Source organism: Eupeodes corollae, chromosome 1 (genome assembly GCF_945859685.1).
Source record: "Eupeodes corollae chromosome 1, idEupCoro1.1, whole genome shotgun sequence".
In the NCBI taxonomy this organism is placed as follows: domain Eukaryota; kingdom Metazoa; phylum Arthropoda; class Insecta; order Diptera; family Syrphidae; genus Eupeodes; species Eupeodes corollae.
This window is the reverse complement of record NC_079147.1, coordinates 115043405-115069720: the sequence shown is the minus strand read 5'-3', so window position 1 is coordinate 115069720 and position 26316 is coordinate 115043405. Positions and strand designations below refer to the sequence as shown.

At 33.3% G+C, this 26316-nt stretch overlaps 2 protein-coding genes across 3 annotated transcripts in view; both read right to left on the bottom strand.

Annotated features, from left to right (window-relative positions):
* LOC129953652 (hemicentin-1) overlaps positions 1–26316 on the bottom strand; it is a 403952-nt gene that overhangs the window by 148665 nt on the left and 228971 nt on the right. The window lies entirely within an intron of this gene.
* Positions 14129–16195, bottom strand: LOC129953653 (uncharacterized). The gene is made up of 2 exons (XM_056066977.1): positions 16077–16195; positions 14129–16002 (listed from the first exon to the last, which is right to left on the bottom strand). Exon 2 carries the CDS (start codon positions 15923–15925, stop codon positions 14273–14275), a length of 1653 nt encoding a protein of 550 aa, XP_055922952.1. The 5' UTR covers positions 15926–16002; positions 16077–16195; the 3' UTR covers positions 14129–14272.

The window sequence follows — 26316 nt, the reverse complement described above, 5'->3', positions numbered from 1 at the left end:
AGTTCTGAAGCAAAGTAAGTAACCTGCGGAGCTCCAGCCGCATAAGCCGCAATCATATACATCCGCTTCCCTTGAGTGAGAGAGATGCATACAACGCAAACTTCTAGCGTCTTGAGCTTTCGCAATTCATTGTTGTATATGACTTTATAATTAATGCCTTTTCGTATAAAGAGAGCGACACCACCACCTTGAGTGGAGTCGGGCCGGTCCCTTCTTACGATATTGTAATTTTTATGAGTCAATTTGTGTTTGTGGTTTAGCTTAGTTTCGCTAGCCATAAACACATCGGGACTGTAATCTTTCAACAATTGGAACATATTGGCTCTTCGTTCAATCCTAATCAGTGAATTTACATTCACAGCTAGGACTTTTAGGCGCGTCTCCGGCAGCGCGCCCATTATGGTCTAAATTGCGCCAGGCCAGGCAACAAAGAGTAGAGATGATCTACCCTTTTGCCTTGCTCCTTTATCTGACTTTGCAGTCCTGTTAGTTGACCTTGAATGCTCAACAACAAGGTTACAATGTCAGGCTGCACCTCTGGTGCCTTAGGCACAGGGGCCTTTGGGGCAACCGTTGGTGGAGCATGTCTCGTGTTTCCACTCCCTGACACCATTTGGGCGTAAGAGAATTTGGGATCCACGAATTTTTGTGTTGGAGCCTGTCGAACTGTTCGACTTTTTTCGGCTTTTTGACTGGCCTGTTTTTGCTTCATTTCCTGGACCTTAGGGCAACCCCTATAGTTAGCCGGGTGCCCTTGGTTTCCACAAAGGACACACTTGAGCAGGGTCAAATCCTCAACCCGCTCATTCCCCAGCTTGCACTCTCCTTCTTTGTGGGTTTCTCCGCACCTCACACAACGCAACTGCATATTGCAGTTGGCATTGGCATGGCCAAACCTCTGGCACTTCGTACATTGTAAAATGCCGTCGTGCCTTTTTAATGTATCCCATCGTGCAGTTTGATAGTCGAGAGATGTGATTTTCTTCACACTATCGAAACTGCTTTGGGGCGATAATGTTACCAGGAACATTGGCAGCCTATAACCCTCTCGCCTGGACTTCACCGTAGTGAACGGCTTGACCCCGATAAAATCGAGATCGTCCGTGGCTTTTTGACGGAGCTCAGCTAAGAGCTCCTCTGGTTCCGTGCAGGAACTTATGCCCTTCAGAAGGACCGTCTGGAATTTTTCGCTCTTAGGCGTGTAGCTGAAGAACTCAGCAGTGGCCTGTTTGAGCACGCCTTTAAGTAAATTGTATTCGGCCAGTGAGAAGCACTGTACCGAATAACGCTTTTCGTTGTCATTTAAAATCTTTATTACAAATTTGCCCTTAGTGGCCGACTTACATACCTGTTTTAGGTCCTGCAGGTCAACCCGGTAGGTCCTGATTGGTGGCACCTTCTCTTTTTTGGGCTGTGGTTGTTGCTGTTGTTGTTGCTGCTTCTGCTTCTGCTTCTGCTGCTGCTGCTGCTGCTGCTGTTTCTGCTGCTCCTGCTGCCTTGGTTGTAGCTGTTGTTGTTGCTGCTGTTTGGCCTTGGCCGAGGTCGATGGGCCATCAGCAATTGGGCCTGTCACTGCAGCTGGCTTCTTTTTATTTTGCTCCGCTCCTGTGATTTTGGGAGCGGGCTTGGGTTGTGGTTGTTTTTGCTGCTGTGGTTGATGTTGCTGTTGTTTTTGCTACTGTTGTTTTTGGGCTGCCTCTTGCTTTCGGCGCGCCTCTTGTTTGTTTTTAAGTGCAGTGAGGAGGGGCTCTATTTCCTCCTTGAGCTTGTTGAGACTTTGCTCGAACTGGCTGATGGCTGCCTGTTTGGTTTGCAGGGCCTGCACCAGTTCGGTTTCATCTTGGAGGTCCGCCACTACCTCCAAAGCCTTCTTGTCGGCGGGACTGGCTCTGGCTCCGATAGGATCAAATCCATATTCGGAGGCCTGAAGAGCCCCTCTCCACCTTCGGACACGTATTCAGTTTTTTCAGACTCTGCGTAGTCTGAAAACTCGCTCTCGGTGGTAACTCCTCCTTTACCACCCTCCATTTCTTTCCGCATGTCCCGCCGCTTAGCAGAGTTGGCCCTCTCCACTTTGTTTGGGCTATGCTTCTTCATTTTCCTTTTTCTGATAGTTGCTGCTGCTTCTATCCAGTGGTCTGATGTTTGACCAGATGTTGTTGCTGTTGTTTGTGGTGCTGTTACTGGCACCACCGTAATATCGCCTGATGTGTTGGCCGAGGTATCTTTCGATACCCCAGCTTTCTTCTCCTTAACCATTTGCTTCTCTTCCCAATCGAAGAAATCAACAATTTCTCGATTATGAAAAAAAGCAATAATATTTTTCGTCGACTCCGCCCGGGATTCGAACCCACGACCTCTGAATTCGTCTGCAGACGCCACCTCCACTGAGCTACCGATGAATTTAAAAATTTGTGGCAACTTGCCAACTTTAGATTTCCTAACACACTTTGAATTGTTTTACTTGAAACTAAAATAAAAATAGCACTTCTTCACACTTTGGAAGTCAAATAACGACTGACTTCGGACGCCACCTCAACTAGGCTACCGATTAATTAGTAAAAGTTGTGGCTTACTGCCTTCTTAAATGAAAAACCTTACAAATGCACTTTTAATTTGAAATTATCTACTATCCACTTTTAAACACTTGTTAACTCTTTGAAAGTCAAATAACGACTGACAGTCCAACGCACTAACCATCATGCCACGGGTACTACTTACGATTTTCAAACGAAATGTGACGTCGAAGCTTCATTGTGATAGCATGCATTGAATTCCTATGGCTGAATTCTTAAACGTCATATGAAACCGAAGCTGAAGCGTGTTTGTGATTCAGCCATAACTTCTTCCAAAGTTATCTGCCCTTAGCACAAAGTATCGAAAACTAGTATTACCAATGCCAAGATGCAATCAGTGAAGCTGCCTCTGACGTGCTGTATTTCAAACAGCCACTAATAAGAAATGTTGACAGCCAAATGCAGCCAAATGTCGGCACTATAAAGGAATCAGCCTCCATCGCTTACAAATTCTTCCCTGTCGTAATAAGTGAACGTCTAAATCCCATCTTTAACAGCCTGATGAGTACTTATCAATGTGACCTTAGACCAGCAAAGTCCACAGTCGACCAAATAGACACATTACGGCAGATCCTTGAAAAAACCCAAGTACATCAAATCGACACCCAACATCTATTCATCGGTTTAAAGTCCGCATATGAGAGCATCTACAGGGAAGAACTATATTGAGCCATGTCAGTTTCGGCACCTCTGTCAAATTCGTCCCTTTGTTAATCATGGAGAATTCGCTTCGAACGACGTTCTTTAACGTCGTCCTTAAAAGAATAGTGCAGAACTCCCACATAAACACTACTGGCACTGTCTTTCTGTCTGTCAAATTACTGGCGTAATGCTGATGACATTGACATTGAAGAACTTAGCGTGATGCCAATGGGGCTTTTGGGAGCATTGAGGCAGTGGCTGTAAAAATAGATTAAGCGGTTGATGAGGGAAAAACAAAGCTGTTATCAAGAAAGGACTTATACCGACGTCAGGGTCAAAAAATCACCATCAATAGACGTAAATTTGAGTAAGTTAAGGACTTTGTGTACCTAAGCTCCGCTATAAACGCAGAAACCAAACCAGCTCGAAAAATTATTCTTGTTAACTGCTGTTTCTTTGGGCTTGGAAAGCAAATGGGAAGTAAAGACGTTTATCGAGTAACCAAAGTGTCGCTATATAAGACCCGTATCATACTATTCGGTGCAGAAGCATGGATCAGGTGGCAAGCACAAGTGGAAAGTGACCTCACACCACTTGGATTGTGAAACTGGAGACATCTAACTAGGAAACGTGCTAGATAGAGAAGTTTCTTAGGTAAGGCCCTAGTTCACAAAGAACTGAAGCGCATGCCGGTTTAAGTAAGTAATACATACATTACTTGAAGTTTAAAGAAATGAATAGTCATTACTTCTGTTTTAAAGGTATGTTTTTCAAAATTAGTTATGTGCCTTTATACGTCTCCACTGATATTAGATGAAGATTTGTTTTTGTTTGTTTATATCGAGTAGACTCTCAAAAACTTCTATTATTATATAATTTTATTTTTCGTTTGTGTATTACATAGCCATGCGAATCCTGGCCGGGATAGTTACAAATATTTATGCATTTTCAAAGTGACAGTGAGTCGAAAAATTCGTTATTTGTAAACAATAAATTTAGCTTACCAAACAATCTATGCTTGCGTCGCAAATTTATTGTGTGCACTGATTTGTTACCCTATAACAAAATTGACAGAAATCATGCAAAGGACACAAAAACTTTTTTATCCAAGCCCATGATTTCATTGAACTTCTTACATCTAGAAATAAACGTCTTAAATATTTCAACTTAATCTAAACACATAAACAAATCAAATGCGCAAGAAAACAAAATTTATAATAATTATGGCAGATATACATATATGTGAATAGTTAAAAACAAAAACACATCAATGTCATTAACAACATTCTAGTCGGAAACAATAAAAAAGTCCCACATTCCCTCATCGGAAAATACATTAAGATTCCCCCAAAAAGTAAAAAATAAAAAACCATTAGTTTAGAATTCATACGAAACAACAGTGAAAACACATTTATCTCATTTATAGTACCTCCACCCTCAACTACATCAAACAAGTTCCACGACACCATCTACGACAAAACAATTAACACATAATTAATGTCTAAAATGATAAACTATGTTCTGGATTTTCGTCGTTTTGCATCTATCTCGGCAGCTAGATACTATATTTTTGGGGTTCTGGAAGATATTATCACCACCGAGGCTGGAGTTTTCCTGATAAATTTTGATAAATATGAGTGTTCGTCTTTTACATGCTTTTCCGTCAGTAGCAACACTTCGAGTTTAGATGAGATTTTAGAATCAGAATGTATATTACATCATTACAATAATTCAAAGTCCTGAAATCGTTTACAAGCTTCAGCGTTCACTTGTTCAGTTCTGCCATCAGCCAAACAGCACCACATCCCTTGCAAGCGCGTTGGCGCAACAGTGCTTAAGCTCCCAGTAATTAGCTTTCAGGATATTGTGGCAGGTTTCTCGGCTAATGACTGAGCTAATCTGCTTTTGGTTAAATTACGAACAAGCTTAGGAGTGTGTATTATTCGGATTAGAACATTTCGGCAGGCGACATGGATTTGTATTGTATCGCGATGTATCTGGTAGATGATAAGACTAGAAGTTGCTATTATGCTGAAGTGTGAATGTGCTAGGGCCCCTTGTGTGAAATTAGAATGATTTTTAAGGATCAACGGTAGGATTTGGATTCGAATTTACGAGTTCTTTAATTTCCTATTTTTTTTGAACAGGACTTATCGTTTAACAGCTGAAAGAATGTATTGAAAATTGGACTAAAAAGAGAATTTTGTTTGTAACATCGTTGAAAAAATAATTTGTATACATATTTTCTTAAGGTTGTTAAATTAAAGTTTGTTTGAAGAAGCCTCGCATCGAATATTATTACAAAAGTCCACTAGCAACGTGCAGAAGGAGGGCTTTAACACGTGTTATATATTAAATTTATCAGCAAAATCAAACAATTGAAAGTATTAGGTTATATATATAATCAAGACCTCTTCGACTTAGGTATATATGAATTGTTAAGCAACTTTGAATAAAAAACATAACCGTGTCCTAAATTCTGCTACCTGTGAACTACTCGAGCTACCGACCTCTACAAATGTTTTTATAACTTTGTCGTTCCATTAGAATAGTGGCCATTCCCTACATTTTATTTTAGTGATTTGTGGTCTAGGATTATTACTCTACTTACTAAAAATCAATGATGATTGAATTCATTGATAATTACAATTTTATTAACTATATGATTTAAAACCTTAAAAGCAAGGCTAATATTTTTTGTTTTAATTTAAAAATTTACAATATTTAAATTGTGCAATTATTAAATTTGTGTATTGAATTTAAAATTTTAAAAGTTTAAATTTAAAAAATTTTAAATGCTATCCATATATCTCTATTTTTGGCTTCGTTCCACCAATTTGAGTCGCTGTTTCGTTGTCATTTTTGTATATCTTTGGTCCTGAAGTCTAGAGATATGGCCTGCCAGCTACAATTCAGCCTTCTTGCTCTATTTATGACGTCTATGATTTCGGATATAGCGAATATCTTTATTTCCTACCAATAAACTTGGTCTTGTGTTCAGAATTTCATCTTTAAATTTTGGTCTGACATTTTCTTAGCTGGTGAAGTGTTTTTGCAATCAAGCTCATTGTTTGTGTTCATAAGCAAGTTAATAAGCAAGTGTGTCTGCATTTTGGCAATATTGTAAAATATGTTTAAGGGTCTAGAATTGTTTTCAGCTATTTGTGATGCGTCTTTTAAATTCTTTATTTTCTTGGTCCTTAAATGATTTAAACTCTCCCAAATATATTTAATCTTCTACAAACTTAGTTTTGTCTCTATCCAAAGTTGTATCAACTCTTGTGTGATTTGTCATGACTTTAGTTTTCTATAAGTTTATTTAAAGTCCATGTTGTTGAGAATCCTTCTCTAAATTCAGCTTGTTCTCTTGAAAGATTGGTTTTAAAGGGAGTTTTTTTTTACCAGAATATTGACATTGCTGATGATATTTCATCATTTCCGGTGCATTTGTCTTCCTTCAGATAGTATATGGGTCGTTTCGATAGTTTCTTTGCTGAATACAAGGGTTTCTGTCGGTATTGTAACTTTTTCAGCAAATATTTCGGTTTGTTTTAACGGGTGTGTTTTGGTACTTCATACTTGAATATTATTCAAATGTTGGTTGCTTTTTAAATTTATTTTGCTTGTCTAATTGTGTCCTTTAAATTCCCGAATATATACTTTAGATCTAATAGTTTTTCTGACCTCGCTCACCTTTTTTTTCTTGGTTATGTAGTTTTTTTTTATTCATTTTTATTAATTTATTCTTAAACCTATCTTAAAGCTAGACGATAATTCATAAAACTAGCCTAATTATCCATAACTTACAACTAACTTAATGGTCCCATACGGACACTCTAAGTTAAACTATAACACTAACTACTAATGCCTTTCGGCCCTAAGATTTATTTTAACTTCAATTCAATTTTATTTATTTTGTATTTATTAGAAAATTATGAGAAAAAACTAATATCAAGGTCCTTTTTTATTTTTACTTAAAAACTACTTAAAATAAGGTCCTAAATATAAATTTTAAAGCTAACTTAAACTACCTATTCTACCTATAAACTACTTAAAACTAAAACAACCACAGCAGCAAATCTAACGTTTTTTGTTTTTATATTTTATTGTCTTTTGTATGTTTTTTTAATATTCTTTTTTTATATTCCATGTTTTTTTGTTTTTCCTTTTTTTAATTTTTTGTTTTATTTTTTAATTTTTGTTTGTATTTTTGTTTGTGACACCATGCCTATTCCACTTAAAACTAAACCCTAAAACTATAAAACGAGTATAAAAGCCGGCCAAGGCTTAAAACCCCATCCCGACTACTCACTATCAAGTGCCGATTGAAGCCACCAAAACTGGTTCTCCTGCTTCACCCTATCAATTCGGTCCCGTTCGGACACAGCCCTACTGAACTGAAGGAGCTCTGCTCCGCCTTGTGTCATGACGTCCCGATTGTACAGGATTCGCCTATCCACGGTTCTTCATCTGACGTGGTAGATTAACGGAACTGCCAATCTATCCTGTATCAGACCGCATTTGTCTAAAAAGAGGAATGCCTCTGGTGGAATGAAGCCGCTCAAGCGTGCACTCTCAAAATACTCTTCGTTCGGATATAACGCCCCGAAAATTATTTTGTTGGTCGAAGACATAGCTCTTGCAATGTAACCTCGAACGAGTTTTATCACGAAATTGTCAATTCTATTGATTCGAGCCCCGTTGTATAGGACCTCGTTGGAAAAGTAATGCACATAAGAAGTCTCAGCTGTTCGATATAAGCCGGTACAGTGTATCTCTCGTGGCCCTAGCCAACGGAGTCCGGAACAGAATTGTCTCTGACTTCTGGACATTTATTTTCAGTTTCCAGTCGTCGCAATATCGCTGAATCTTGTCGAAATCACGCTGCAAGAGAATTCTAATAACCTCAACCTTTCGGGCCGTTCTGTACGCAATTAGATCGTCGGCGTACGTAATTGCCTTTGTAAGACTACCTATCAGATCGCTCGCTGGTGTAAATGCTGAAGAGAATCGGCGAATTCACCGCTCCCTGTTGAAGACCATTTTTAATTGAGAATGTTGTGGTAAAAATTACATTGCCACTTTTGACAACAAACTTTCTACCGTTAAGCATATCATAAAGTATATACAACAATGGCTTGCTTATGCCAAAACTGCTCAGTTTTAGGTAAAGACCATCTAACCATACGGTGTCAAAGGCCTTTTCCAAATCATGGTTATGGTTTGGTTATGTAGTGGTTTTGTTCTTAAGGTTTCACTTTTAAAAATAAGTGCTTTGGTTTCTTCAAATATTTTTTCTTTGGAAGTGTTTTTGTTAATTTTTCAGATGTTTGCTGTAATCTTTCTAATATTTTCCAGATTGTTACATTTATTTTGAAGGTTGTTCTGCGTGTTTGACTATTCTTAACGCTGTTTGACCTTTGTCTTTATATTTTCGTTATAGGTATAGTTAATTTTTAATCAGGAACTGTTTTAGGAATATAGTATTTTTGTTAATTTCTGCTTGATGTTTTATAGTCAACTATTATCTCACTTGTCTGTGACTGCTGTCAAAATATATGCTATTAAGGATACTTTATGTCTCGGATGGTTACAATTTTGTTTGTTGTGGATTAGGTCTATTTAATTTTTAGTCTTTCAATTCGGTGAGATCCTGCTATCTTTATTTGTGAAGAATGAGTTCTCGAATTTCAAATTTATTTCTCCCAGGCACTTGATAAGTCTCTTCCCTCTTTCATTTCTCAATCCATATCCATGAGGTACTTTTATTCTTCAGTCAACTTTTTCCAATTTTTGCATTAGATTTATAATCGTCTATAACGTGCATTAAACTTGTTTTTTTGTTATTGAATGTTTCTTTAAAAATGTCTATTAAGGAGAATGGTATTGAAGAAAATGCAATACATTTGTTGCAAGCGGATTTTTCAATTCATTGTAAGAATAAAAAAACATAAAGTCCTTATAAAGTATGCTTAAACTGTTTGCAAATTAATTGAACTCTTTTTTGAAATAAAGTTTATTTAGTAAAATAGCAACCACAAAAAAGTAATTCATAAGAAAACTGTTTATGTATGATTATTTTATTACTGACTACTTCAGCAGACATAAATAAAATTATACGTCACAAGAGCCTTTACGTTTACAAATGTACGTCTCTATCTGAAAATGATGATTTAGCTAATCCGAAGCTTAAGTCAATCAGAACATTTTCCCAAACAGTGCGGAATTTACCTATCAAGTATTCAGAAATACAAATTTTAGAACAGCTACACCTGCTTCTTATATTATACGTTCAAAAGTTGTACCTACCCTCAAAAATGGAACATCATAAAACACCTGAATCCAAAGCACTTAAAAGAATCAATAGTTACCAACTTACTGTTATTGTCAGGATCAGAAACAATCCTTAAAGCTATTATCGGCTTTAAGACTTATATGTGTAGCTTGATGTACATACACATTGTAATACTTCACACGATAAAGAAAGTCCCGTCTGCTGTTTTCTAAAAAAATTCGAAAAAGGTTTTACATTATCGAAGACGCATTTACACATATTCATCCCCATATATTCTACGTTCAATACATATAAATATGTAGCTTACGTATATCTACCTATATGAACTTCCATGATGGGCTGTAAATGGAAACAAAATTACACTTATCCTTTTGAAAACACATTTTTCACATTTTCACATCACCATTGTCAAGGAACATTGCCCAAAAACAAGGGTTTTTTGGTCGATGACAATATGATGCTGAGGACTACAATACGGCTATTATTGGATGATGACGATCCTGCAAAAGAAAGGGTTCCTTGAATTGTTTTCCCAGACAACCAAACCAACTAAACTGTATGGAACCCACAAACAAAAATAAAGGATACAAACTTTTTCTTGTCACCGAAGATTTTTTGTTTTGTTCAGTTATATGGTACTTCCTTAAAACTTTTGCCATCCCCGATAACAAAAAAAAAAATGTATTTCCGCGTGTATGGTTTTTGGGAAAGATTGGAGGCGCGCGGGCTCCTTAAGGGCGGGGGATGAAATATGTGACTCCTCTGAAAATCTCATGCGAGGAATGTGATTCTATGAATTATTATTCTTTTCTCATTGGTATAGTAATATCTGATGGTGATGATTATGTTGATATTGATTAAATTCTTGGATGATGGGCTGAAGTAAAAATGTTGATGAATGACTTTGAGTGGAATATAGTATATATTTTTCACGCCTCTGCGTCGTCCTGGTCGCGGCATCAGCATCAGCATCTAACACGTGGAGTAATTTTTGTTAAATGGGGAATCTAGATTCAAACAGATGTGTTTTTTGAATAACTTCTTTCTTTTTTCAATCAGAAGTTTTATGGCCTTCTTCTTGTTTTTTGAATTGAAAACAAAATCTATAAAAAGCCACCAAAAGAGGAAGTTGGTACTTACTTGTTGTTTATTTTATAGCTATACCTAGGCTTCACAAATGGGTGACATCATCTACTCAGGTTATGTTTTTTTTGTTATAACTTATAAGTTTCCATTTTTATCATTGGCAAACATTTAGTTTTTTTGCTTTGTATTTTCAGGATTTAATCATTTGACATACGTTATTTCGAAAGAATGTTCTTGTAATGGTGCTTTCTTACACTTTCGGTATTTTAAATGTGATATAGATATATGTATAAGTTTTGACATTTAAAAAATTGATTTTTTGAAGTTAATGTAGGTGGAAAATATAACATTGGAGATGTACAATTTCAGATACTTTTGAAACTTAGTGTATATACTTGCATTATTTGTCCTGTGTAGGTTAGGTTTGCGAAATTGATTTAACATGTTCTTGTCGAATAGTTTTCGAAACCCTGAGTTGACATGTATCGATCTGTCTTAAAACTTAAATGGTTAATTGAGTTATGTTGGAAGAGTTATAACTTATCTTAAACGAACAAGTAAAATTATGTTTATTAGTGCGTCCAACGTCATAAACTAGAATTTTTAGCATGGACCGGAAAATGTGTTACATATACCTATTCAAATGTTTTTTTTTTATAATATACATTTAACTTGGAAATCGAATATGGCAGAGATAATTTTTTAAATTGATATGAAACTTACTTATATAGTTTCAAAAGATAATTTTCTAGTATTACAATTTACATAAAATATCTCCCATATAACATAGTCACAGCTGTTTCGGACATTGTACATAGTTTCATTTTTTCTATGACTTTTTCCAAAATTTGTAGCACAGTGTTAAACTGCACAATTTTGGAGGCCTATGAGGTTACCAAACGTTGCCTATTAAAAATAAGTTGTGGCAAAAACTGTGTGACATGTTGCGCCGTCTTGTTGAAAATATACAGCTCCTGCATTTCATGGTTTTTCAACTGCTGAACGACTCTATAGCGATTTAATTGCCTGCAAAAATTTGGTCAGCATTGTTTTTAAGGAAGTACGGACCAGTTTATTCACCAACTCATAAACTACACCAAACAGTCGGTGAACCTCATCACTATGTACTAAAGAAAAAAAAATTAAAATTGAATTTGAGAATTTGAAAACATTCTTGAAGTTGTTGGCCAGTCCGCAGATACTCTAGACTTGTTTCTTATATCTCATCGTAATAAATATGAGATCAGCCTCTAGGCACATCAGACCATTATGTCAAATCAGCAAATTTAAAATGCCAAAAAACCCCAGTTAAAGAGAAACCCCCTTAAAAATCCGTTTGGCAATATGACAAAGCCAACTAGGACGGTCTGAACGACTTCTTCAGGAACATTACCTAATCATTATGTTTCCTCGATAGTGACGTGTATTTCAGCGCAGATATGATTACAAAATTAATACTTTGTGGAATAATGTAAAATCTGTCAAAGAAATAGAATTATTGGTTTGATTGGAGTTGCAAGGGTGCTATATAAGATCATCAGAGGCCGAAATTACTGAGGAAAACTAAAATAAGTTGAAACAAACTAAAACGACCTGTAACGGATATTTTCGACGAATTAAATTCGACCAGAAATTACGGTAAAAAATATTACAATGCCCCAAAGGTAATAAAAATTTCCGGGCATTTGTAAAAAATGTGCTCAGCACTACGTCATCAACAGTTCCTACACTCGTTTCCAATGACACTCCTTTTGTAAGCTCGATTGATAAATCCAATTTGCAGTTCAGTTCGCTGTTAATTTGATGCTGCCAATAAGGGTCAAGTCTCCGCCTGTGTTTCAAAGCGTAAATATTGATATGGGATGAATCTTCTTTCGTATTAGTATAGTTCCTAGAGTAGTTAAAGGTCTTACATTCACAAAACCAATGAACCAAATAGTATAACCGTTATTTTTAAAAAAGGCGTACTTTAACGCCACTAATAAGCTTTTAAATCTGTCCTATTCGAAAGGTCCCTTTTCTAGTGAATGGAAAACACCATTTGCTCAGCCTATCCCTAAAAAGTCGAATCCTCCTTACCCTCTAACCATCGTCGAATTGCATTTACGTCCCTTATTTCCAAGGTCATGGCAACGCAAGTCAATTTTTAGCTTAAAAAATATCTGGAAGAACGAAAGCTTCTTAATGGCCGCCAGTATCGCTTTCGTAGCAATAGGTTTACTGGTGATCTCATGGATTTTATAATATTAGTGGGATGTATACATATGTATGTATGTATTCATGTATGTATTATATGAAAGTACTACATATGTAAGATTGTAAGTATTTAATTCATCGATTAAAAACTCACAAATTATCGCCCATGCAAATTTTCTATTCTTGTGATATGATATATCCGTTGAAATGAAATCCCTAATTATCTGAGAGAAGACGTAGTGGCTTTGCAAAAACAAAAACAAAGTTGTTTATGACATAAACCTTTCTATTATGTTTTCGTTACATTTCAAGGTTTATACCAACCTAAACAAGAGTTTTTATTTCTTGTTTGTGAGTACATTTTTGATGAGTTGTCAAAACTCATCTTGGATTATCACCTTTTGTAGTTCTTAAAAATGCATAAATTTGCATCAATCCGTTGATTGAGGAACGCAAATTATTTCGATAAAAAGATGTCATCTTCGAGCTTGTATTTGCTCAAGGTAATGGGATCGAAATTAAATATTTATAGAATAACCTGCCTATAGTCCTTACGAGTAGACCCGTCTTACTCGCACCCCAATAGAAAATTTGTCCTTTTAACCTTTCTTGTTAATAAACTTGTTGTTTTTGTTGTATATCAGAGTAGCTGCTCTGAACTTGCTCCATTTTGTTTATATCACCCATAATCTTATCTTATATTTAGAAAAGTAAAGTATCACTTCAAATGTAGGTAATATGAAATATTTACATGGTTAATGGCTTTGGGTAGACTTGGAATGATCCTCAAGAGAGAGAGAGAAAGGAATGATAAAAATAAGTTAATAAATTATTTGGCCATGAGAACTGTTTTTAATACGCACATGACACATGCACCTATTTTCCTCTATTTCAGTTGTAATCAATAAATTGTTCCGAATATCACACCTAATTCGTAACAAAAAAGGTTAAAAGGTTATTATCCCACTCTTTTTTTTCAACTAGCGTTCAAAATACGAACTTTTATGCCATCAGTAGTGAACCTGAACAGGTGGGAAATATAGCTAAACAATGGCTACAAGAACGTTAAATTTTTATTTGATGTTGAGTGGGATGCATACCGAAGTATTAACTTTTTTTAATTTTCACTTTTTGGTTGAAGAAAAAAATGGTTGATTGGTTCCATGCTATCTGCTTTTCGTATTCTGAATAATATGCTTTATTCATTATCAACGCTTTTGGTGAAATAGGAATAAAAGGCTAATTGAATAAAAATGAAGTGCACGTCTGAATCATAGGAACTTGCTAAAAATGAGTGTTGTAATGCTTGAAAAAAAATGAAACTGTTAAAGAATAAATTTTTCGATTTAAAGGATTCCAGACCAAAACGCCATCTTTATTATTAAACAAAAAATAAAAATAAAAATCTCGAAATGTTTTACTATTTTTTCTTTCATGAATTTTGAAAATAAAAATGAATCTAAAAACCAATATAAATTCAATTTAATTTACTGCTTGCTAACATTCTAGAGCGTTGCAATCGGCATTCGCTTAAGCTATGCAAACGATATTGCATTTCCGGTTGCACGACCTTTTCATGCAATTTCTTTTGGATTTCTTTTGTCGTCTCTATCACACAATCCTTACCATCCGTATTTACAGCTTCTCCTTCGGCACATTCGGGACATTGTTGTGTCAGTACGATATGGTTCGGGTCTGTTGGTTGCTCTAACATTTTCTGAAGATTACGAACTATGTAATGACCAGGTTTAATCTTTGGATCCCTTCTTTGCAGAATGAAAACCCTAGCCACGATCTGATTCAAACGCTTTTCGAGAATTTGTAAAAATTCTTTCACATTAATTGCACTGATTTTGGAGTGATCGCCCAGAAGATTTTGCAATGGCGTTACATCAGCTCGACAAAGCATTATTACACCAAGAATTTCCTTAAAGAATCCTGATAAGGTCTTGTCACAAATTTTCCTCTTTTCCTCTAAATCATTGTTAGTTTTTAGTTGATTTTTTAATTTGTTCTCTAAGTCAATTATAGTCTCGAGTTGGTTGTCTAAGGTGTTTTTGTTTCGCGTCCGAAGGTTTTCAATGTGCTGATATAGGTCATTCAAACTCGTATCCAGCCTAGTAATGTGGTAGTTTTTCTCATTGGCAAAGTTAAAATAGGAGTAATAAAGACTTTCTTGCTCCTGAAAGTTCTCGATAACCTTCTCAATAGCTTGGGTATTTGAGTGTTGGAGAATTTTATTCAAAACATTTTTGTAAAGTCGGATCTTTTTCCCATGGGCCTTTTTAAAAATATTTCTTCTTTTGTATTCCCTTGGTTCAAGATCACATAGTTCACGCTTTTTATCCTTTTTCGCGAAAAAGTCAAAGTTTTCGTTGTCCTGGGCAGTTTTTCTAGTAACACTTTGCATCTCAACCTTTCTAATTTCTCGATCGTGCATTTCTTTTTTATTAATTGCAATTATTTTCTCATAGACAATTGTTCCATTTTCAAAAGTAAGTTGTGCATGTTCAATGAGATCAGTTAGATATTTATTGTCGTTTCTTAGCTGTTGGATCATCTTGGTGTAGAGACTGTTAAAGAACGCCCTAAAATTAATCATTCGAACAACGTCTTCTCGAAGTAGCTGATTCGAAGCTGTGAAGTTACATTCTCGCTTGACGTTTACTTCAAGCTGATTTTCTAAAATATCCTTTGTTCGTCGAACTTTTTGCACATAAGCCTGATGTTGGTTATCTGGTATAGTTTTTCTATTCAGATCATAGATTGACTTGTTTACTTGCTTTAATTGCATTTCCAAAACTTGAATCTGAGACTTGAGTTTATTGTTATCGGAATTCAGTTTCTCTTGACATGAAACATGGCACTTGATATTTTTTAGACGATTTTTATTTTGTCGAAGATGAGTAGGACCATTGGCTACCCATAATTGAGCTCTTATATCGGCCTTTTCTGCTTTCAAATGTTCAATGTTCTTCAGATAGCTTGCTTGACCGATTGAATCCTTACGACTTATGTATTTGGTAGTTATAATTTTCTTGTACTTTCTCTGTTGTTTTATTAACTCACGCTGACGAGTTAGATAGGTTTGGGTCAGGTTTTGACGATTTTGTTTGAGCTCATCAGTCATTTTGAAGAAGTTCGTTTACAGTTTTTGAGAGAATGCGAGCAGAATAATTTTGTTTGACAGTTTATTCAAATAAGCTCCTTTTAGAATTAAAGATAAAACATAATAATTAAGTATCATACAAAAGTGAACATTTTCAAAGGTGTGAATATACCTGCATTTGAATTGACAATGCTATTTTTTGTATCACAATATTCAATTTATTTACGTGAAACAAATAAATTCTTTCGTTAATATTTAATATTTTATATTTATTTTTCGGTACAAGTGTCCATACACTTCATGTTATTATAGAAAAAATTGTATATTTATATAAATTTAATTTAATTGTGACGTAGATAACAGCGTATTACTTATTACAGCAAAAATATATGTACTCACAATTCAAAAGGATCTTAAGCATCTGTGTGGGCTTGCAATTAAATGAACCCAGACATAGCTAGAGGCATGATTATTGTTAGATTTTTTTTATTTTAAATGGTGAAAAGCTGTTTTTCATTAAAGCGGAAGGATGAATCCTGTTGAATTATTATACATACTTTGAAATTCAAAGAGAGAAAATGGAAAATATTAATATAAATATCTACAACGGGACATAAAAAAAGATTTTTTCTATGTTTAAACACAAATTGCTGTACATTGAAAATAAATTAATTCAAAATTAATTCCAGATTGAAATCCCACCGTTTTTCTTCGAATAATCTTAAATATAGAATAGAATGAAGTTGAGAGATAGACTGCGCATCATTTTGCAAGTTGAAGGGTGTGAGAAAGTAAGCGGTGGTTTTTGCATCAATCAAACTACGGATTTGTTGTAAAATATTTAAAAGATGATTTCAATTTAACGGTTGGTTTTGGATTATTGGTGTGGTGGCAAAGGAACAGGAGTAGATGAGCTATGGTAGCAAATATGTTATTTATAGAAACAAAAAATTGCGAATTTCGTTTGCATTTATCCAACCCATAAAATTAGTTTGTCATTTTAGTGAAAATTCAAAGTTTATTAAAACGTAAAACAAGGATTGTAACTACCCACATTGTATGGAAAATCTATGTACATATATATGTATTGTACATACTTATATTTCTAAGAAAATTTAGACAAGGTTATTGGATTTTGTAAGTCCTTTTAACTTCCAACGCGACGACGACGTAGAGAAACTATGTATGTATATGGATTATTATACAAAAGTTAGGTAACTCGATGTCATCAACCAATATATACAAAGTCCTATTATATTTTATTGAGATTACAATTTATTTTAAAACAATGGAAAGACCTTTATTTGGTCACTCAAGCTCATTTTGAATAAAGTTATTAGAAAAACACAAATAGTTCATAAAACGTCAGTCCTTTGGCATGTCACAACCCTGGAAACCAACAATTAAGTAGCTGTCTAGTAAAAACAATCATTGATTTGAGAAAACTTATCAATTTAATACAATCTGTGACGTATATAGTTTAATATATACTACATCTGTTATAATGCAGTGTTCTTCACTTTATTTAAAAAAATAAGAAACTTTGTGTTCAGTTTCATTCGTCAGTCCGTTGTGTGTTATTTAAATTTAAAATTCGTGCGAAATATCGCCGACTCAACGTCAAATCTCACTTTAAATTTTAATGTTGGTAATAAAGTTAGTTACGGGTCGCACAATTTGACGACCACCATTACTGTACCAGAGTTTGGGTTATGTTTGTTGTTTATACCCGTGCTAAGCCAGTCAACATGTCAGTCCTATGGCGAGTCGTTATTTTTTTGTTAATCTAAAGTTTATTTTTATTTATTCATATTATACTTTGATTTGTTAAAATGTAGTTTGTTGATATTCGAAATTACAAAAAACAACATCAATTTTGATCATAATCTCAAATTTCGTCTTTTTCGTCAGTCCTATGGCGTCAGTCCTGTGTCATGTATATAGTTATTGTTCTTCATTTAATTTACCTTTAGTACCTTCAAGATGAATATTTTAAAATTTTGTTTATATTGTTTGTTGATTATTTAGAAATACTTGGTACTACTATGTGAAAGTTGTAAAAGAGAGGTGAATAACGTTACGTTAAATGTCAAAAGTTTGTTTTGAAAACTGATATAGTATTATCTTATAGTATTACATATTAACAATTTTTAATTGTTACTAAGTGATTTCAAGTTATCATTAATAAATCCTAAGAGATTTTCAATAATTTGTAATTCGTATAATCACCCATATGGCAAGTAAATATTGGATTTGTAAAAAATTTCGAACTCAAGATCTTAATCTTAACATAACATAACATTACGTTAAAAGAGAAGTCGAAACAAGTGGGTCTCCCAATTCCGTCCGTCTATCAGTCCTGGATCCTAAGGCCCAAACTTTTGGGTCGATTGAGTTCAAAGTTGGAAATTCAACAGATTCGCTTTAGGAGGTTATATTTAGGATTATAAATAATAGTGGTCCCGATTCTATCTTTTTTGGTCAAAAATCTACATTTCGACATAAGTTTTATAAGTACTACACTGATAAGTGATAACAAAGAAAATATTTCGCCAGGTTTCGATTCAGCTGTCATACTACCAGTCTTCAAAAAAGGTTTCAGAAACGTTGCTAAAAATTATTAAAATTTAAATAAATATTTATAGTTTCTAGTGGAAAATAAAATTAAATTGTTTTTGTAATAGTTCATTAAATTAGTTCAATATTAGGCTGGTCAAAACAAAAGCAGTTTTTAGATAGTACATATATTTTTTAGTTCAACTAATCGTTTTAGTAATCGTCTAAAAAGAGTTTTCCAAAGGTCCATTTCATGTTGTCATGAGGACATTTTAATCTCGCCAGCTTGTTTTTTGCGGAAATAAAAGGCTTTTTTACAGCTCGTCTCCGAATTTTTCTTGCGCTTACGTTCAGGTGGAGTTGGGTTCGAATTTGTCTCAATTATATAAACGGGCCTTTTTTAATTGACTTTATTATTGGAGACTACTCTCGTTTTGTTATTTTTCTTGGTCTGCCACTTCGATGAACCGTTTGAAATGACTTTTTAAGTTTATAAAATTGTATTAATCGGAAAATCACTGATTTTTTAATAGAATATTTTTTAGAAATTTTAATTTGACTCATTCCATTTCGATTTCGTTAGAGTTTTTGTTTAAAGCCATTTTACAAAAGTTATCTAATTAAACTGATAACCTTACCCGTGAACTGAATATAATAACTACTAAATAGATTCAACTGCACCAATTTGCCAACACCTTTAATATAAGCACTTGCAAGACTAACTTTCCTCTATTATAATAAAAAAAGAGATAGTAATAAAAAGTTGCTTTTGTTTTGACCAACAAAAAATTGGATTCACTGTCACGCTTATGAAATTTAATATGATTTGTTTAAATTATTAATTTTTAAATGACCAACACTGTATACGAACAAAAATACACATACAATTATTTTAAATACTGAACTAATCCGAAAAAATAAAAATGGAGGCTTGTACCTGTATGTGGTTTAGTTTATTGTATCTTCCTTAATGAACCAGTATCTATATGAATGTTGTAAAAAAATCGTGACCGCAATTAATGTTCAAACAAATATTTATGTATAAAAAACGAGTCAAGTCCTTACACATACAAAAATGCTTTAGTTTACTAAAAGTATTACCTTGTTAATTAAAAAATAAATTTATTGAATTGGTTAAAGCAAAATCTTTATTTTATAAAAAAAATAGTGTAAAAGCCAACTGTTTGTATAAATTACAATTACAAATTCACCCGAAAGCTTAGGTTGGGTTGTTTTTTGTTCTACATAACAGAGGAACTATAGATATACGTGTAAGACAAAAATTGGCCCTGTGGATGCTGCTTTGAATTTTAATTTGAAGAGCTTCCCATTGATTTCAATCCAATTTAATTTTAATATTTGGCCACGATGTGTGGTTATTTTTAGTGAAACATGAACATGCACTGCACCATGCTTATTTCGCTTTATTTTGTTTGTTGCATGCTACATAGTTTAATAGGGTTGTATTCTTTTGGAATATTATTAATCTTTATTGGATTATAATAAACGTGTTGTAAAAAATAATATGCCTTAACTAGTGCATATGTACGTGATGGTGCTTCTTTGGAATAAAAGTAATTATTAGTTGGTATTATTTTATAAATCTAAAAAAATCCACAAAATACAAAAATCTTTGTTTTGCATGATCATAATTGTATAAATGTATATCCCTCCTGTACCTATCCTGATACTTATCTGAAGTATTTTTAAATTCGTTTTTTTTTTTTTTGTTCGAAAACCCCAGATTATCCATGGGATTTAATGTAAACATAATCTCAATGCAGATAAAGAGTATGTAGATATCAAACTGCTTTGTGGAACTAGAGATCAATTCTATAGGGATACCGATATCATACCCAAATTCTAAATCACCATCTCCAAAAACAAAGTCTCCAGGATCTAAAAACCGAGTGTTGGTCATTTGCCGACTGTCTAAGTAATAATTTTTCTATTAGGTACACAAACTACAGTAAAATTCTAACATCGATGCCTCAAGTACATTGTAAGGAGAATAAAACTCAGGATTATATGCACTGATAATAAATGTAAAAAGTGAGTGCGAAAACATACACAAAGTTTAAATCTTTCATTTCAAGGCGGTCAATAATTGGTAAACTTGATTTTTTAAATTTATATAATACAACATTTTCACTATACTTAATTATTTTATGACTAAATAACATGAATTCGAATTTTTTTTTGAAACCTTTTTCTGGTAAGTAATAAAAAAAATAAAATAAAATTTAAAGTTAATGAAATTAAAACAAAAGATTAATTCCAGAATTAAAACCTACCATTGCAGTGCATTGCAGTATTGACTTACTCTTTCGAGACTGCTCTGCTCCAGTCTCTATCTCATAGTGTTTTATATGGAGGATTCCATTTTAAAGTCGTTCTTATTAGCAGGTGCAACTTAATCGATACCTTCCTATTCTCTGTTCTAACACACTTAATCCCAAAATCCCCTGTGTCAATAATCCATACAACGCAACTCATACACAATAGTTTGCCAAGTAATTGCTCCTACGTCTTGGTCTTACCTATAATCGCGGAACTATAAACGTATACTTTTGTATGTAATGTATATACTTATACATTTCTATAATTCAAAAGCTATTAGAATAAAACCGTTGGGAATTGAGATCCACTCGGCATGGTTAATCTTCATTAATCTCGTTAATTCAATGTACCTTATTCTGTAGTGTTTTCAATAAAGGTTAAATTTACAAACAATGAACATTTAACCCTTTTTCGTATTTTATTTGTCTACGTTATCCATCTGCTTTCCTTCAATTCAAATCCAAATACTGTATCCAAAGCTCCAATCCGCTCTGCAATCAATTCAAATCGGTCTAATTGAAGAGTAAGGTGCTCGTAAAATAAAGTAGAATAGCTAAAAGGCTGTTCAGCACCTTTCTACCATCGCATCGCATTGCTATCGTAATAAAGAATTAATTCAAGTTTTGTGTTCTTGTTGAGAAGGAAAGAATAATAAGTAGGTTTGTGGATTGGGCGTTATTCTATACAAACATATATAATTTACAAGAAAAGTATACTTTTAGGTTAAGGTATCCAAAATACATATAAATAAATTCAAATTGAGAGAAAATCTAATGGCAAAAAGAAAAACAGATTGTTGGGTTGGGTTTTATCGAAAGGTATGAATTTGGAAGACCTTCAAGAAATATTGACCTTAAAAAAACTAAAAAGTACTAATGCAGGGGTTTGAGTTATTTCCAAATGCAAATTTTCGACTCGACCCTCCTAAGGGCTTATAAATTCTTGTGATTTCCTCTCTTCTTCTCTCCGCAGGATAACGAATAACATATTCCATTTTTCTTTTCCCGTAGATGGCATTTTCATGAACTTTGCTCTGGGGAGTCGTTATTTTCGGATTCTTAATTTTATAGTTTTCAACGTCCACGATTAGAATAATAAGAATGTGGCAAGTGGCAATCAATTTAAAAAGTCACCAAGCCACATTTACAATACGCACAAACGAAATATATGTTCATATATACAAAAGTCACACAGAACTTTTTAAGGAATCACATAACCTTAATTTGCATTTTATGTCCCTTATAAAAGCTGTTCTGAAAAATAATTTTATTAAGTGTACGTTCTTTTAACTATTGTATGGTGTCAAGATTTATTGAATAAGAAATAAAATGTAACATTGAAGGATATTAATAAAGGTGAAATCTAGGAGTTTAGTATTAGCTCTGATTGGAATAATATGTGTTGAGGGACATTATCACACATTTATTACTGAAAGAAATATATTAGATTGTAATAAAACGTAATGATACGTATAACACTCATTGCTGTTTACAAACTTGTTTAATTTTAAAAGAAGGAAAGTATGCATATATATATATAGATCTTCATTCTTTCCAGTTTAAAATGTTGTAAATTACTATTTTATTATTAAAATATTTTTAAGATAGGTTAGAGTGTAATTATTTTAATATAAAATAAGTTTAAAGTCAATTGCACACAATTTTAAACAATCAATTGTTAAGAGTTAAACAATTTACTAGCTAGCAATTTGCTTAATATTAAGCAATTTACTTAGCGAAAATTGTCAAATTCGAAACCTTTATTTTCGTTTTGCTTACTAGTAAATTGCTTATTGTCTATTGTTAAAAAACTGGCATCCAAACATGTTTAAACAGTGACAAAGCAATTACACCTAAACGGACTCCACGGCTTTTATAAACATTATTGTACAGATGTTATATGAATTAAGCAAAGTCCTAAAAGTTAAAGTGGCCATTCCATGCTTTTTAACTTTAGCGAATTGTTAGGAGATAGTAGGTAATATGTTAAAATCGTTTAAATTAGGTAAATCATCTCTTGAGCTTAGTAAATTGCTAAAAATGGATTTAACATTTTACTAAATCGTTTAAAATTTTGCGTCGATACATTTACTTGCATTAGCAAAATTCGTAGCATAGCCAAAATTCAATAGCTGCCAAATTTGTATAGGGTGTCCCAAAATTAACGCAAGGTTTGAATTTGCCGCCATTTGTGCAGTGAAGTGTTGGCAACCCTGAAAAAAAGCAATTTGACAGCTAACAGTATATTTGTCCGATGTGTTATTCCATACATAACCCTATCCTATGAACTTTACGAGTCAATAAAAATATAACTATCAAAAGACTAAAAACGGCGTTTTCTATTTAATTCAAATCTTTCGTTAATTTTGGGACACCCTTTATAAGTTTTTTGTTTTTAAAGAACACAGTCAACTCGATATTCATAAAAGTATTGCCACATGTCAAGAACATTATTGTACGTTGCATAAAATTATTCTGGAAGTAATATCTTTTTATGCACATTTATTTTGAATGTCTGCATATAGAATGATGAATATTGAGACTGGTAAAGGAGTCAACATGCGTTCAAAATTGGGCTCGGAAGTACGTGTATTACGGTTGAAATGTTTGAGAAGTAGAATGCAACTGTCTATTTCACTAGAATTAAATAGAAAAGAAGAGGCTGGGATGCGACCCACACTGATAACTTCCCATCCCGTCTGTCGATTTGTCTTGCTAAAAAGTTTGTAGGTTTTCGTGCTGGGTTAAAAAAATTTAATAGTTCAGTTATTCTTAAAAATTGAAAAATTACCAACAATATTTTTCATATAAAGAAATAGTTTCGTTTGAAAATGTAGTTTTGCTCTATGTATTTTTAGTCAAAAAATAATTTTTACCAACCTTAATTAATTTTTTTGTTTAGGTTTTTATTTTTTGTAAAAAAAAATTGTCAATTCGATTTTCCCAAAATTTTACTGATTATTGACAACAGTATTTTTTAAAAGATAAAAGTAGTTGGAAGAAATAATCTTCAACTTTTGAAAAGACATTTGAGCCAAAAATCAATTTTTACCAACTTTTATAATTTTTTTGTTTAGGTTTTTATTTTTTAAAAAAACTTTTAATTCGATTTTTCTCAAAATTTTAATGGACAAATTTTAATGACACCTTTTTTAAGTTGGATTTGATTGGATTTTTTTTCCAAAAATATACTTGTTTGGTATCACGTTACAATATCTTATATAAAATTAAATTCAAGTCTCTAGCGTTTTTGGTTTTTAAGATATTTGGATTTAACCAAAATGTTCACCTTTTTTTTAAACTGCTATGGTAAAAAAACCACAAACGCAATTTTCTCGAGAGCCCTTTCTGCATCTTTCTGCCTTATTATCTGTGTAACTAAATTTATTTGAAGTCGATATCTCTTCTGGTTCTTGAGCTATCGAAGACGAAAAAAACATCGCGAACGTACGTACACATGCACGAACAGACGTCTTTCTAAAAATCATTTATATCGACTCTAGGGACCTTGAAACGTCGAGAAATGTAAAAATTTTCAATTTGACAAATCGGGCCCGTTACAATAACTTCCTATGGGAAGTTAATAACAAAGATCAAGAGGTGAAAACGTTTAAGTTAGACAAACGGTCGCCTATCCTTTTAAGAGCTTTTTTGTTGAATTCTGTACATGTAAGACATTTTTTTTGTTTATTTACAATGGACCAACTTTAAAGTTTACATTCAAAATATAATAAAAAGAGTATGTTAACAAATATTGTCTGCATTTTAAAATGTAAAAATTTGCATTTCAGAAACAGTTTAGCTTTAAAAATTTAAATGCCTTTTAATTTAAAAAAAAACTTAATTTTTAAAAGTGTTTATATACATTTTTTTCAAAATTAGTTTACAAATATTTTTGTTGTGCACTTATTTAGGACTTATAACTTTACATTTAATATTTCATTTTCGTGAAAAACTGATGACCCTTTTTTGAAATAAATACTATGTCAAGAAGCAAAAAAACAAACACTTTTTTGTTCATCAAGCATGAGGAACACAGTAAAAGCTTTTGTAGAAATACAAATTATTGAAATCGGTTCCCTAGTTCTGATAAAGCTTTAAAAAAAATGACGGTTTGCAGTTCTTGATAAAAGAAGCCAAGTCAAAAAAATAATAAGCAGAAAATTTAATAAAATCTACCAGTTCTTTTCCAAAAAAATTCGAATTTGTGATTTTTAACCAACAAAATTGTATTGTGGACTACTGTTATTTTTGGCCTTTAGAAAAAAAATTAAAAATGCCTAACACGAATCGGCTTAAAACCTTCACATAATGCGTAAAACATGTCTACACATTTTGACAGACAAAATATTTGTCGTACAATTTTTGAAGTTAATAAGTGTAAAGTGCATTGAATCGCTGGCTGAGGTGATTATGATTTGAGAAGGCTCTCAGGTAAGTTATATGGAAATCCTACTTCATAGTACTCCCAAGTGGAGTATAAAAGAATTTCTAACCACAATTCTCACTTATACGATTTTCTTCTATCTTTGTGTTTTATTTCTTATTTTTATATGTCTCAGTTCATTTTACCACCATTTTACTCATTGATTATAGATCTAACTGATGCAAAACAAAAATGTATCTTATTTTGTTCTCCTATCTTTAGCTTTATCTACACATAAAGTATACATTATAGTAAATACTGCCCTTGAGGCCATGTATTCTTTTAACTATGTATCTGTAGTTATAGTAAGCAAGCCTTTAAAGTCATTCTACTTATATTTTCCGGTTCATTGGCTTCAATTTTGGGGTCTAAAATGAGTACAAGGGTTATTTTTGCAACTCATCGAATGCACTGTTTTAGTATTTTATTTCTAAACTTGTGCATAATTTATGCGAATTTTGCATCCTTGCAACACTAAATGTTGCACAATTCGTTTTGTAGCAAAAGACTTTAGATGAGAATTTGAAACAAAAATGCATACAAGAAAAATAAAAAGAGTATTTCGAACGATAAAACGAGGTTTAGAATTCGAACACATAGATACTTAAGTATATTCTTCAACGGACATGAAACTTTGCGGCGGTTTTATAGCTATGTAAATGTTTCGGCTGTACCTATATAGTTCTATCACCTTTCATTTTCAAAGTCTTTTTTTAGATTCAATCCAAAAAATTTAAACTTGTTTTGGGGCACAAGCCCAGATATTAAAACGAAGGCTTTGTGATTTACAGCCATATCAGAAGAGGTGCCAAATTTTGTAGTCAAATTTGTGATCATTCCATTTGAGGTGATCTGTGATACACATATACCGAGTGGTTAATTTTGATTCCTGGATGCAAGTGCCACTCATGAATAAAGGCATCGGGAGTGGGTCACGCTTTAACGACAGGATACAGCATTGAGTTATTGAAGAATTAAATTACAGTGTTACTTATTTCCCATTGGACAATGCTGTCAAGTTCAGAACTTAATAAGCTTAACACACGCTGCCGTTTAAGTTACACATCCGTGGTTGTGGTTGTGAATCTAGA